General features: G+C 43.7%; 1 protein-coding gene across 1 annotated transcript in view; it reads right to left on the bottom strand.

Annotated features, from left to right (window-relative positions):
* Window positions 1-15,744, bottom strand: part of LOC129387819 (snake venom 5'-nucleotidase-like) — a 29,925-nt gene that overhangs the window by 5,707 nt on the left and 8,474 nt on the right. Inside the window, exons 4-6 of the mRNA XM_072286400.1 lie at window positions 11,528-11,728; window positions 7,788-8,048; window positions 3,872-4,024 (exon numbers count right to left, since the gene is read on the bottom strand). Of these exons, the coding sequence (XP_072142501.1) occupies window positions 3,872-4,024; window positions 7,788-8,048; window positions 11,528-11,728 (615 nt within the window). The remainder of the gene's footprint in view (window positions 1-3,871; window positions 4,025-7,787; window positions 8,049-11,527; window positions 11,729-15,744) is intronic.

The following is a 15,744-nucleotide window of genomic DNA, read 5'->3' as shown; positions in this document are numbered from 1 at the left end:
CTCAATAATGTATAATCATTTAAAAATTTCATAATACGAATGTGCAATACTATTTCTATTAATTTTATAACATCAGAAGTTTGTGCGATTGGTCTTATATTATCTATATTCATTCCCGCTCCTTGTTTTTTAAGCTGGGAGATTATTTTTGCGAGTTTCCAGTCAAGAGGTATCCAAGCGTTCATGAGGGAGTAAGTAACTATATTTGAGAAGTCTTGCGGTGACAGGTAGAACATTATTTTCAACATGCGTAATATAATGCCATCTGGACCCGCAGCTGTGCCAGGGAGCAGCCGAAAAACGTGCTGAAGCTCTTCCATTGTTATCTCTAAGAAATCATCCCTTGACAGAGCCCCTACGAAGTTTACCTGCAGGTGAGTTTTAAAGTACAATTCTAAACCTTCCGAAATTTTATCTTATGATTTTAACAATTGTTTTGGTGATAGAACAACTGAGCCAATATTTATGGGCGCTGGAACGGCCTTGTGAGAGCGGAGAAACATAAACAGCGGTTTTTTATTAGCACTTTTCGATAAAAGAATCATACCGTTTTTCATCATAATTATTCTTCGCTAAAAAAAACCGTTCTTTTAAACATAGCAGCACCATACTTATATAATTACTTCAATTAGTAGGGCACTAATTGAAAATAAGTTTATTCCATGCAACTTATCGGCGTCTATATTCTCATGTGCAATCAATTCCATCATGGACAATCAGTACTTACTTTTGTTGATGAGACTGCAAATTCAGAATTTTTAATTGTACCTTTCAATATTGCGCATAGGCTCATCGCGTTAATATCTCCTTCCATACATGTCGTAGAAGACAGAGTTGAATGTAAATTATTTAAGAGTTGACTGTAAATTGTAGTCTACAAAAGTCTGCGCATGTTTATTTAAAGAAATCAGGGGGTTGTTCATATCAATGACAATTCGGCGGTGGTCACTACTAGTAGCGGCATCGACCACAGCCCAAGAAGAGATAAAAACGCCTGAGGTAGCAAATGTCAAATCTAGGGCAGATCGCGACTACGAACGCACGAAAGTTGCAACTTTAGCGTTCGATGATGCGAAATTGTTAACATTAGACCAATCCCATAAACGTTTTCCAGATGAGTCAGTGCGGAATCCCCATGACACATGATGTGAGTCAAGTCTCCCGCAAACAATATAGTTTCTTTGCAATAGGCCACTGTGACGTCAAATGAGCGTACCTCCTGCACCCCAGCGGCAAAGTAGGAGTTAATTATAGAGAGCGGGGTGCAACCCGGAATATTTATTTCTAATATTAAGATTTCACATTCGGATGATAGAGTATGACGTGAAATTTTTGCTTTAAGAGAGAATTTAGGCGAAATGAGAAAAGCTAATCCACCACCTCGGGAAGGTCTATCCAATCGAAAACACTTGTAGTTATCTAAATGAAAGTGGTGGTAAGCGGACAATTTTGTAATTGTATAACGTCTGGAGATCGTTGGGAGATCAAATATAATAAATATGTAGCTGCAGAAAGTATTTATCGGTAGTTCCACTGGAGTATTCTTAGGCACCCTATGTTGACGGTAGACAAGCAGCCGTAACTGATTGCTCCAGAATACTGTATTTCAGAAAGTCATTCCTCGTGATTCTTTTGTACACTTTCTTGTTTTACAGTTAGGATAATTAGGCAGTTTGTTGTTAGGAGATCTTGAGCGTTTAAGAGCTCGAGTGTCCATATCCACATCTCGATTGCCTAGAGAGTCTGAATCAGAATGGCATTCATGATGAGCCTGTTTTGAAGTCGAAGGCCTTGTTGAATCCCCACTGTTAGAGGGAAGATCTGTCTGAGGCTCTGGTGACCTTGTAAATAAGGCGGCCCAATTTTGTACGCTTAATGTTATTGTCTGGAACATACCAGACAACTGCATGGATATTACTGCAGCCAAAGAGTCAGATCGGTATGGTAGAATCTTTTCTAATGCTTTTCCATCGCTGTGCCAGCACCGCTAGGCCAAGTGTGTACTTTGCATTCATATATATATATATATATATATATATATGTATATATACGCACGCTGCTTTATAAGAGGGAGAAGCCACTGCATATTTTTTGGTTTGCTAAGGAAGTATCAGCCATTTATGATGATGATAGCGTTTATTGACGCAGAACAAAAACTCACAGAAGCTTACCCATAAACAGCTTCGCAGTAAAATACTGATTTCTAGCCGGGATCGAAACCGCACCTGCTGCGCAGTAGTCAGCTACTCTACCACTGATCTATTCCAGCGCGTGCAAGCATGCAGCGGAAAAATGCCCTATAAACGCGTCGTAGCACGCGAGGAGACACATAAGATGCACAAAAGATTTGCATTGCCATTCCATTATATTCCACCAGGTGTCACGACATGTAGCAGTTGCATATAAATCGCGTGCCGCGTGTAGCTGCGCCTGATTAACTCAAGCAGGCTAAGTGGCTATTACTCACCACCCCGTTTCGAAGGGAATCCAGTAAATAATCAACATCAACGTAACGTGCCACTGGTCAAGGTACGTGACATGTGCGCCACGTAGTCTGGATACCTGTGATATCTCTTCGGTACACGTCCTGGCACCTCCTCGCAAGGTAGGAACCGCTGCTGAAGAAGCGAAACATAGACCTACGGGCGCGGCTGGCAACAAGGCACTATCGGGCTCAGCAGACCGCCGTGCATATGGCAGCACCAGCCGCATTTCGCCGCGAACGCCAGGAGGACAGTTCAGATTGTTCTCGTGAAAACGATGCAAGAAGCCTTCGCCGCGAAAACTCTACAGTGCCTAGTGCCGAAATGGAGCTCCTGTGGAGCCGCTCCTCCAGCTTACGCTGTGACTGTGCTGCGTGTGCCGGGCAGGCCTGTGACTTTTTTCACCGACTGCACCAAGCTGAGTTTCCCTGAGCCGCACAATGGAATACACCGACGTTTGAAAGCCGAACTGAACATAGAACAGCCACCTACAAGGAAGTTGGAGCCTGCCTAACATGGGTTTCCACCTTTGGTTGTCAGGGCTTCTATACTGTCCACAGAGCTCATTGATCATCAATGTAGGGAAGGTGCCCCAGAAAAGAAATCACAGCACGATAACACATAAGCTTACAATCAAGTTTTCCTGCAAGGTGTACTTAGTATACGAACGGCGGTACATTGCGGTGCCCGTGCGCGAAACTAATTTAACAATATTTATTTTATTTATTGGAAATATTACGCACCTCGGGCTTTTAATTGATCAACTGTTTTCGACTGTTAACTAAACCAAGCCAAGTAACACACATAACAAAGTTCGAACCAGTAACATAAACTAACGTGTATAAACGCATTATAGTCTGCACGGTTCCTGCGCCATTAAAATATAATTCATCATCATGATCAAGGTCAGCACGTTCTCGTGCCGCAGATATAATGCTCTAGAAATATTAATAGTACCGAATAGATACCATGATAGCAAGAAAATTGCATCAATATTTTACAAACAACTCTTCCCGCAACGAAGAACACGATATGGTGTATTTTATTGTATCTCGAAAAGATTCGCTTCCAAGATTTTGAGAACAGTCATCTTGACTGTTCGTCGCAGGCATCCTCTGAAGACAAGAAGCAATGCGCTTGCCGTAAGCTTGTATTACACTTTGTGAACATACAGCTTGACTCTGATTGCTTTGGACTTACCAGTAATTTTTGTCACTTGGTGATTCATATTTTGTTTTGTGCCCTTAGAAGCACGCATGTTCTGTGCTTGCATGTGTTTCTAAGCAAGTTAGTGCCCGGGAAAGCTAGCGCGATACCACAGTCTCAAAAATTATCTGGACTACAGTGACGCTAATATGAATATGCAGCCAAAGAATGTTATAACTCACCCGATACTTGCAAAAATCGGCCCTGCTTCTCTTTGTAACTGTACTCAGAGACTGAGTACTCAAACATGCTTCGTAGCTCGGAGCCATTGAGTGTCATGATGACGACCGACATGCCGAAAGGCATTGTAGCCAATATATGGCCCATCGTTATACCTTTGTTGTAAGAGGGGAAAAAATAAAAGTATGTTATTGATGTGCTGATCTTTTCATTTCGATTGACTATATAAGCTACTGCTTGAACGAGCAGCTGGAATAAATTGGGAGGAAACAAAACAAATCATGTAACAAAGGGAGTTTGTAAATCAGGAGCAATGAAGTAAAAAAACAACAATTACGTAGATCCTACGCACTATGGGAAACCACATAAGCAAAGCTTTTTAAATGCATTTTTCTTTACGATAATTAGCGGTGACCTTGACAACGAATGTTTAGTTTCTTCAGCGTTTAGTAGAATACAAGAGGCGAGTTCACGATAAACGTTACCTTGTGTGCAACTGGGCTGAATCTCCTGTACCGATTCGAAACCATTGTTTATCTTTCAACAAACAGCTAACGTTCTACTACCACTCATATTTAACCTTACATACAATGCGGTTATTGCATGTGCGCGTGATAAAGTTACTTTCCCTTCCCTTTGCAAGATAACAAGGCTACGATGGAGGCAGTCGTGCCGACGCAGCACTACTGAATGTATGTGTCGTTGCAGCGCAGTTCCTTATCTCAGGCAGAGGAGCATGAGATCATTTATTTAAGAATAGGTCGTTTGCTTGGGCTTGTGACACTGTACAAGCCTAAGAAACTCGCCGACTCCTCCCACATTGAAGCCTCGCAGCGAGACTTGAAGCTTCGCCGATCGCGCTAGCCATTTGCAATGAGACCGTCCACGCCGAGGGAGTTTGCCGCTGCCGCATTACAAAACAGAAAAGCTTCTTGACTTCCCGTGTTTACAGTTTATAAAAGCTAACTTGACTCTGCTGCAACCTATCGCAGAGAGCGTCGGCAACATTTCAAAGCGGGAACGACGAAGCTTTCGCAAAGGAATGTCCATGTGTCGCGTGAATACACGCTGATCTCTAACCTAGCCTTAACTCCAAGTTTACAACCTCCGTGTGTTCATTTCCAACGCGTAACCTTGACGAGTTCACGTTACGTAGGCATTGCACGAGCGAAAGAAAGTACGTTCACTCCAATTTGGCATGCTTCATAATGACAGCGTGTGTTGCTTGGACGGACTACGCTTGCATGGTGTGAGATATCGTAATGAAGACTGCACTGGGGATACTTTATTAACGGAAGCGAAGTCGTGTTTCATGTCACTAAATTAAACAAAAATAAGCACACGCGTGTTCACGAGCATGACGCTGCTGCACTGCCGATTTATTCAGAATGTGAACCACATAACACGGGGCAAAATATCCCAAAACGTGTCAAGCTGAGGAGACACTAATGCCCAGTGCGTCACAAGCTTCACTGTAATGGCACATTTCATTATATATGTTTGTGAAGATGACACTGTTGCGCAAAAAAAAATCAGTAAGTAAGGCAGAAATGCAAAATACATAATATGATGGAAAGCATCTCAATAACAGCAAGCTACGAAGTAGTTCTAATGAAGTAGTTTAAAAATAGAAAAATGAACATGGTTGACATAATAGTGAATTATGGGCCTTTGGGCTGTTGCACGATAGTAGACAGGTAAGCGCGGCAGTTTCTGCAATGCTTTTGGGGAGGGTCATGGATAGTTTCAACTGTCAAGATGGTATTATGCCGACGCCCAGGCAGCTCCAGAAGACATTGTGACGACCGTCTATGGAAAGCTCCAAACGAATTTCTCGTGTTGCCTGTAGTCTCTGCCACGCTCCTGCCATATATATGCAGCACCGGAAAAAATCGAAGGAAGAGGCAAAGAATGTTTCACTTTAAGAAAGAAACCTTTAAGATGAGCTTGGATGTTCAAATTAACAAACCAATAAAAAAGGCAAGAAAAGCGGTTGTGTCACTTTAAATAAGTGTCGGCCCTCTCTAATACTGTAATAAGAAAGAAAGAAAGAAGGAAGGAAAGAAAGAAAGAAAGAAAGAAAGAAAGAAAGAAAGAAAGAAAGAAAGAAAGAAAAGAAGAAAGATTATCCGCAGCCGTTATTTCGAAAAAGAAATAGAAGCAAGCACGCATTCGCATTCTCGAATAAAAATCTAACAGCTGTCACTGCACGATTCGTATTGGATACGACTATTTGATATTTGCAACTTTGGAGCTTGTAGCAGTATATACGGTATAACAACTGTTATAAGACGGTATGTGGCCACGTTTTTCTGGAAGTGGTAGCTGCACACTGATAACTTTTAACGACCTTCATATCAGCCAGACATTCCTGTATCATCTATTCTGACTGATTTAACGGAAGGAATAATTTTTTTTATTTCGGCGGAACACCGAATGAAGAGCGAGAATGTTGCCCTGTTGGTTTCGCAATAATTCATGTTGCCGCCTTCTTACAAAATATCTTGTCTTCCATATCGGTATAACTCATATGTCTCATATTTAATATTCCCATAAGAAGTGATGACATTCCCCTATAAAAACTCACATGTCTCCATTTAGAACGCCGTATTGAAAAAAAATGTCGCATGTCCAATAACTGCCATATACAATACACGAACATATCGGTATCCCATATAACAACCAGTATGTTCTGATATATGGGATATGTAGCATATAAAACATCCGACACTGGACGTGGAATATATGCGGAACATTTTCCATATGCCATGTGTTATATGGGAACACACGGGCTTTTACGTGAAATCCAATTGATGTTTAGATAGTACATTTATTTACATATATGTTATATTTACATGCCCTGCTCTGTCTTCGGAATACAGTATGTAATGAATAGATACTAGATATAGGACATATAGATTTTTTTCGACGGAGTTTGATAGCCAGCGTACCTTTATATTTCGATTTTGGAAAGTCTAGTTTCGTCGGAGGGTGAGAACCATGCTCCAATTAGCAAAGCTATGGGGGGTGCTGATTCATTAAACTTACCTATCTCTTGGGTGACATCGACAGTAATTTAAAGTCTCACATTTATAAGAATAAAGTGGCTTTGAACTTGCTTTAAATCTTAAAAACTGACTGTGACCGATAACACAGCTCTGCCTTTTAGGTGCGGCTATATGGAAAGGCAGGTCTCGAAAATAGAGTCGTTGCCTTATAAAGAGGTGCCAGCCCTCACTTTGTACTCAAAGCTGCTAATGACTTTGTGATTGCATTAAATGATACAGCATGGTCGCGCCGGTTTGTTTGTTGCTTGTTGGTTGTTCTTCAGGCTTCTGTTACCCTTCATATACCTGTTCCTCCCCCCAGTAAACTTGGGCTCATGTTCTTAAAGCAACTAGTCGGCTAGACTCTTTCTAAAGTACACTTACCAACTTATTCATGTTAGCCAACGCTATTAGTGAACGTGGCTGGGCCAAAAATAAGCAGTTCCTACACGAAAGGGAAAGTTTTCAGATTTCGGTCCCCAATTTTGTGCTCTGGCTGATCGACTTATTATCTTGTATTTACTTTTTTGCTATTTAGGTTACCTCTGTCGTTCTCTCAAGATGTGTTTGGGCATCACGACTCATATACCTGTATAACCTACCTGGTGGTGAAAAGCAATCCGGAGCCCTTTACTATGGCGACCATCAAAGCGCACTAGTTTCGAGATATTGAACCTCCCAGTTTACCTTCTGTTTTATCAACGTACTCATCGTGCTGAACAACAACTGACTTGACGCTAATTGCCGATCTTAAGTTATGCTTGTACAGTTTCACTCAGCCCATGCAGCGATACTTTACAACATTCCAGCTACGATACAACAAAGACATACCATTATTTCCGTTTTTTTTTTGTCAATGCCATATGCTCACCACCTTGAGGGATGGGCGTGCGCACAGCGCCTCCGTTCAATATGGCGCCGTTGACGTCAGACCAGAAGTCGGGCTCGCTGCTTTCCTTGTCCGCGTAGTAGGCGAACAGGCCGTCCGCTATCAAGTTCCCAAGGTTACACTCGCGTAGCCGGCATATACTGTCCGCTTGCTCTAGCTCCACCTTCGAGCGGCCGATGACCTCATTGATGGCTCTCGTCACGTTGTCCTTGTAGCATTCTATGAGGTCCAGCATACCTCGGTCTGAAGGAACAGAGAGTGCCGTTGCATGAGTGTATGCGCTCATGCAGTATTTCAATATAATGCTGATGTGCACAGCGCGACAACCGATAAAAGCTGGAAACAAACGACGAAGTGCTGACGTCCAACTTAACTACTTTAGTGAAACACACAATCGCTTTCTTGAGAGAGAGAGAGATAGAGAGGCAGGGAGGTTAACCCGAGTTAAAACCTTCGGTTTGCTACCCTGCACTAGAGGAAGGGAAAGGGAAGACGGAAAGAAGAGTGCGATAAAAATAAAAGCGTGAAAAAAAGAAAAAAGAACATAGCTTTCTTGAAGTAGTACGGGACAAATGTATGACATTGACAGCTTGAACTACTGGAGTCGAACGTGAACAATGTGGTACGTTTCTTGTGCGACTTGGCGGGCGCTATACAGGAGAGCTCAACGGACACCTTGCTCATGCTCCACGGGGCTTTCGTAAGCGGCAAAGACACGGATACTCCTCGGCAGTACTGCGATGATTATCATATTCAGAGGAGAACAAGTTGCATCTGATAACGGCAAGGATCCATTGTCTGTCACTATGTACCAAGGCGACGTCAAGGACACTGGTCGTGGAAGATGCACGAGAGCTGACTATAACCTTGCCACGAAAATGATAAACGCATGCCACTTCTTCCATACGTTTACGCACGATGCGTGCCATACACACTCGACAACGCAACCTTTAAAAAGCGGGTCTTATCTGCGTTCAAAACTGCCCGATATCATGTAAGGATTACCCTATATACAAGCGTTAGACTGATCTCCAGAAACTATGGCTTTCCCCTCGGATCGGGCGACTCTCTCCCCGGACACAGAGACGCTCCTCTCACACACAATGAAATCACTAAATTCTTTTACTTAGAGAGATGGGTTTTCCCCCCGCCTCACTCCAAGCTAAGCAGGCCGCAGGCGGTCACACTAAGACTTCTGCAAATGAACTCGTACCCAAATCCGGCGTCCCTTAATAGCATATATCCCGAGATTTATCCGAATTGTTCTTGCGTGGCCTGCGGTGAGGTAGCTACGTTGCCTCATATGCTCTGGGAGTGCGGGTCGCTTGGCCCGAAGTTCACCAAGGAAGAGTGGGACGCGCTCCTGCGAAGTCCCGTCTTTGAGGACCAAATCCTGGCCGTCCAGCACGCCCGCGATCGGGCCGGCAGACTAGATCTGTCAGTCCCGTCGTGGGATTAGCCGGGTGCGCGTTTTATCGCACTTTGCTGGACCAAATAAATGCTTATTCACTCACTCACTCGCATGCATCTACAAGTGTGTGTACAGGAAGCAGACATGAAGAAGAAATGCGAAAATCATTCCTTGCCTGCAGTTTATCTTGTTTTGCTTCAACATCACGAGAAGCAAAATGCAAGAATTGGTTATTCACAGATGGGTATTGCATTCAGGATGGCTCAGCAAGCCATTCAACTTTGCCAACATTCTTATTCCAGAACTCAGTGGTGTGATCCGACTCGAAGTCGGCGCTAGAACTTCGGTGTAACATACAATCCAAGACATCATACAGTGAAACTATTGCTTCGATCGTCAAATATATCCACAGTGCCGGATCTAGTGCACATGATCTTACAGTTCAGTGGGTACTGTTAGATACGGAAACTTTTCCTGGCATCCTTCGAGTTCATCAGACCACATTGAATCGCCGTCGCACCCAATTAAGGTTCGCAGGAGCGCGTCTAACACGTTTTCGGACCTGTCAGACATGTTGGCGAACCCCCACCCGAGGCGCCGCACGTTCAGACAAGTTGACGGCCTCAACCTCGTGCGCCGCACGTGGAGCTGTTGTCCCACTGCTTGACTCTTCCCGAAAGTGCAACGGGAGCCTGGCACGGTTCCGGGTAATCTGGGTCCCGAGCGCTGTTGGTTTGCTGCTCTGAAAGGTCGCTCGAAAACAACCCGCCTCCCCCCGCTGAGTGCCTGCACACCCGGAGGCAACGCCATGGCAAGTCACCCCTCGGACAGTGAAGCCCATGGAGCGACCCCCTGAGCCGAATGCGACTGTACTCGCACGGGCGCCTACCATTGGCCGAAAATGACGACACTTGAGCGGGCTCGACGATTGGCCGAAAATGACGTGACCCCGAGACACCGAAGGGGTTAAAAGCCAGGGACAGGGAGCAAAGAGAAGCATTCATTCCTTCATTCATCTCTTTCGGGCATCTTGCCACGGGCCGCAGCGTCCGATTTGCTGCCGACCATCAATGACTTTATGACTGTTAATTACTTCATGTTCTTATTGTAAATGATGTAAATAAACCTGCAGTTTTCACCTCAAAATCCTCCTCAACGTCGGCCAACTCCCGCACTCGATGGCAAGATGCAATAACTGGTGGGCAGCGGTGGGATCGTCCTCTAGATACAATAGCACCCAGCCACATTGGATTACCCGGGAGCGACCAGGCAGACGAATTAAAAGAACGGTTATGAACACGGCGACATTGTATTATTCCTTTCTTCAGATCTGACATAACGTACATTATGAAGACAATATCCCCGGAATGGTCTCCGACAACACGTTGCGGTAATAAAGCGGAAAGATCTATTCTGTATCTAGGGCAGTACAGAACAAAAGTGGAGACTTTCCGCTAGCTTTCCGAGAGACGTCAAAACTTTATTAATCGACTTCGGCTAGGTGTGGCCTTCACCACCCACTTCCTACATAAAATGGGGCGCGCTGAATCATCATGTGCTTGTGTGGTGAACCAGATGAGGTCATCTCACGTGTGCTAGCTTGTCCGCTTTGTGACCAGCAGAGGTAAAAATTGTGCATCAAATTTACAGCAATTAAGAATCATGCGCTCCTGTTAAGGTTCATTCTGGGACCATGGCCTTCTCTTGACATTGTAGAGGGCAATAAATACATTTCCTGGGAGGAATGTCATTGTTTCTTGCAACGTAGCTTCAAATACTCCGTTCGTACCTCTGCTTTCTTTTTCAACCTTACGCTCGAATGTTTCATTACGTCCCAAACTATATTTGCCTTGCTTTGTTTTTCATTTTTCATGTAATCGTCAACACTAAGAACGCCTTAACCCATATAGAAATGAAATGGACTAGCAAGGAGCACATGCTTCCAGCCTCTCCCCCTGATACTCCAGATAAATATCATTTCTAGGGGCGTGTTTGATATTTCAACGAGCACACATATCTGTTCTTCACCTCATATGGTCCAGGCGTTTTTCATTTGGTCACGCAGACTGCCTTTTAGTTGAGCCACCTCTACGGATTCTCAATTGAATTTCGCTTTTTATAAATGAGCTTGTTTATCGAATTCGTCCCCATCTTTTTGCAGAAAAATACATCTTTCATACTAGCTTTGCCATTGTTATTATACTCTGTACATGCCGCAACTTTCGTAAAGAAAGTCGAGACCGTGCCCGATAGCGACAGTGCATTCTGAAATGCTGGCTCTGCCGTATGCAGGTTTCTTATTGTTTCTTACCTTCTTCCACTGAGTTGTTTAACAGGATAGGGTTTCCTGTCCAGTTCACAATTTGTCCTTCATTGTCAAAGTAGACCTGCAAAAAGCCTAGAAACTTTCCGAACCAGTAATCTTGCACAACAAGACCTCTGCTACCGTCACTTCTGTTCACCATGGTAGGGTAGTCTCCTTCTGGAACGTTTTCCTTGGGAAAGCCTTCACCTGTAATTAAACATTTCGGTGCTGTGTTCAGGAAGCGGCCGAATATATTCAACCAATTTGCGAAGAATCTGGCAAGCACTAAACAGGTCGACTTATTCTGAAGGCGTGTTGAGATCAGGAAGTTTAACACGAAAAAGACATTTTACGCGGCCGTTAATGTTTGGCTGCGTGGGTTTTATTTTTTCTCGTTCCTAAGCAATGGTCATATGCCAGCAATTACCGACAGGTAGGGCAACTTACGTATCTCGCGTCGTGTTTTCGAATCTGCCAATAAGAATCAATGCGCCTATACTTCACAGGTCATGGCTTTACCAAGTAGCGTTGACGCTGCGTTACTGGGTTTCAGTCCGCATCCAGCTGCATATATGTAATTACTAACACACTGCATTACTTCCAAACCAATATCCAGGTAAAAACGATATTTGTAATGCACAATATTATGCCAACAGGAAAAATACATGTATGCAATGTTTCCCGATGCTCAAGAAGTACTGAATATTTTTGTTTCTTAAGCATATTTCCAATGTTCTATTTTGCGCCCCCAACACTGGATTCTAACTGAAATCCTGAGTGTAGCGTTTTCCTGTTGCATACAAATTCCTGATGCCCAAGAGCCGCCCTAGAACGATTCCTGAAAAACATTTAAAAATGTGTTTAAACGCGGAGAGTATCTCCAGAGTTCGTGGAAGGACTCTGGTATCGCTTAAGTATAACTACTACTTTCAAAAAAAGAATTATCACAGCGCAGAACACTGAAGCTATGCGTGTTTGAAGCTTGCCTTTCTTGCGCGCCATGGCCTGCTTTGTGACATAGGTGCCGACTACGGGGGGCTTCGGGGCTCGAGCCCCCTCCGGAGTTTCCCGCGGGGGCTCGAGCCCCGAAGCCCGCCGTTGTCGGCAGTTTTTTGCATTCCGCCTTAAATCATGGTTAGCCTTAGTTTAGTAATCAACTTCTCAAATATTATAATTACCAGATTGTTCTGTTACTGACATCATTTGAAGTTTTTTTTGAGTTGGTTCTACCTTTTCACTGAAAATTTTATTGCAGCTAAAAGCTTAGTGAATCAGTGTTGACGCGGACGTGCACGGCTGTTAAATCATGTTTTTGCTTTATTTGTACAAATCCTGACAATAGGAGGAGAAGCGCATTAGCGCATCAGCGGCGGCTACCTAATCCGTATTTTTTCATTTCAACATTTCCTTTTATTTCCACTGTGAACGCCATGCACAGGCACAATATATGTAAATATACAGGGTGTCTCAACTATCATGCACCAAGATGTAAAACTAAGCAAATGCCACGCAGCTACACAGAACCAAAGTAATGTTGTTTGCCGTCGCTTGGAGATACTCAGATTAGTTTTTTGCATTCCGCCTTAAATCATAGATAGCCTTAGTTTATTAATCAACTTCTCAAATATTATAATTAGATGAAAGGTGTCAATGAGAAAATTGCAGAGCAACATAAAACCTACCGATGCAGCTTTCTGTTGTTCCATACGTACTACATAAAAGTGCTTTTCTGAGCGGGAAAAAAGCCCACGAATACACGCTAAGTGCCTCGAGCAACCAGTTGTGCTGCAATTTTGCGTGTATTCGTGGGCTTTTTTCACGCTAGGAAACTAACACTTGTATGTAGCACGTATTGAGCAACAGAAAGCTGTATCGGGAGTTCTTTATGTTGCCCTGCAATTTTCTCATTGGTACTTTTCATCTAATTGTAATGTTTGAGAAGTTGGCGTATTCTTATTTTTATTAGTACACGCTGCAGTCCGGAATTGGGGTATTGCAGGAGTGGGTGTGAAAAGCAGAACAATTGCAAATAATCGAGGTAATATGAAAAATACAGACCAAATCAAAATGCTAACGGCCTATTCAATAGTCGCTGAAGGTAAGTTTAAGTTATGGGGTTTTATGGGCAAAACCACTTTCTGATTATGAGGCACGCCGTAGTGGACTCCCGAAATTTCGACCACCTGGGGTTTCTTAATGTGCACCTAAATCTAAGTACACGGGTGTTCTCGCATTTCGCCCACGTCGAAATGCGGCCGCTGTGGCCGAGATTCGATCCCGCGACCTCGTGCTCACTTGCCCAACACCATAGCCCCTGAGCAACCAGGGCGGGTCTAAAGATAAGTTTAAACAAAGAGAACGAGTAGGATCAGGCAAGCAATTCCAATATTGAATTACACAAGGAAAGAAACTGTACTTAAATGTGTCCGTACGGGTAAAAAAAAATTGGAGGACGCTTAAGTTTCGTCTTCAAGAGTGGAACGCGATAGTTTTATCGTACCCCGTTCGCACCGCCCACTCATTCGCTCGGCATGCTCTTGACGAGACGAAGGGGAGAAACGGGCGAGTGGCGCGCCACCTGTCGGGGCAGTGCCGTACATTGCAAGGAGGGGGTCTTCTGTGTTTGCCGTAAGATGGTTCTGCGTGTGCGCCAAGCGCAGAAGAAATGTAGCGGAAACGTACTTCACTACTCGTTTAACTGCGGCTTCTGTAATTTACATGCTCATAATTACCGATATACACCGCAGTATAACTTTCTACGGCACGTTTCTAAGGCAACACCGCATTCACTAGAGGCGCTGTTCTTGCGCTTTGAACCATCGAACTCATGACTGAGTGGTAGCGTCTCCGTCTCACACTCCGGAGACCCTGGTTCGATTCTCACCCAGCTCATCTTGCAAGTTGTTTTTATTTATGAATTGGCTTCCGGGATTTTTCGCTCGCGGCGAACGCCGCCGACACCGGCTTTTCTGAGACATGAGCTCCTTAACGCTGTCGCGTTAAAAGGCACGATGATTAGGCGGTGGTGACTTCTAGTATTAGATGGTTTTCCACGAGACTGCGTGTTGCAGCACGAAGCGAAACACTGGACACAGAAAAACGAGGACAGGCCCTTGTCCGCATATTTTCTGTGTCTCTTGTTCATCTTCACCCTGACTCACACAGTCTCATGGAAAACCAACTAGCCCCAAACTATTACCCTTCTAAGTTTAGCAGGAGTTAGGTAATCATCTGAAGAAACCCGGCAAGGGTAGTTAATAATTCAATGTAGAAACTTTGGTGATTTCGTGCGTCGGCGATGTGAGAGCGGTTGAAAGGCGTACCGTCTAGGATTAATTAAGACTAATTATGTAATTAGGCGGAATGCAAAATATAATCTGAGCATCTCCAAGCGATGGAAAACGACATTACCTTGGTTCTGTAAAGCTAAGTGGCATTTAGATATTTTAAAATTTTGGTCATGATAGTTGGGACACCCTGTATACACAGGTCAAATTTTATTACATTTTAAAGAGAAGAAACTAGCTAACTAATAATTATTCCTAATGGTATGAATAGCCAATGCTTAGAGAATGAATATGCTGCTGTATGTTCACCTCGCTTTAAATTCCTTTGCGTACTTTGTTGAGCCTGAAAAAAAAATACCTGCAGATTTCAGTGACCCTCCGGCAGAGTCTTTCATCAATGGTGTGTGAAATGCAAGTTAATGATATGTGCCTCAGTATCGCTTCTCCTTCCAGTAAGCAATGCAAACGACTCATAGAAAAAAATCACATTTCTGAATTTGCGTCATTTATATGGTATAGAAACATCGCCACTTCCATGCAGATGTCACAAATATGTATAATTAACTCACTAACCGAATGAGGACAAGCTGGATTCACTCGAAATCATAATCAATTGCAGTCATGCACAGCAGCGCTTACACTCGGACTCACAGTTTTAAAAAATGACTCGTCGTCTTGGCCCACGCCTGCGAAAGTGGATGTCCAGCGAAGGTGTTTGAAACCACCACCACAACTGCTGAGGGGGGTATGCAATGCTCTATCGCATTAGAGTAATGGTAACTTAGAGTAATGGTAGTAACGAGAGTAATAGTAATTTTGACAGCACGCCACCGCTGCTCGTACTGCCGTTTCTTTTTCCTTATGCCGCTCCTGGCACTCATGCTGCTCCTCTGGAGTCATATGTGTTGCTCACCCATAGCGGTGCTGCAACAACAA

This window comes from Dermacentor andersoni, chromosome 2, assembly GCF_023375885.2.
Source record: "Dermacentor andersoni chromosome 2, qqDerAnde1_hic_scaffold, whole genome shotgun sequence".
Lineage (NCBI taxonomy): Eukaryota > Metazoa > Arthropoda > Arachnida > Ixodida > Ixodidae > Dermacentor > Dermacentor andersoni.
The sequence above is the reverse complement of the archived record's forward strand: the minus strand, read 5'-3'. Positions and strand labels throughout refer to the sequence as shown.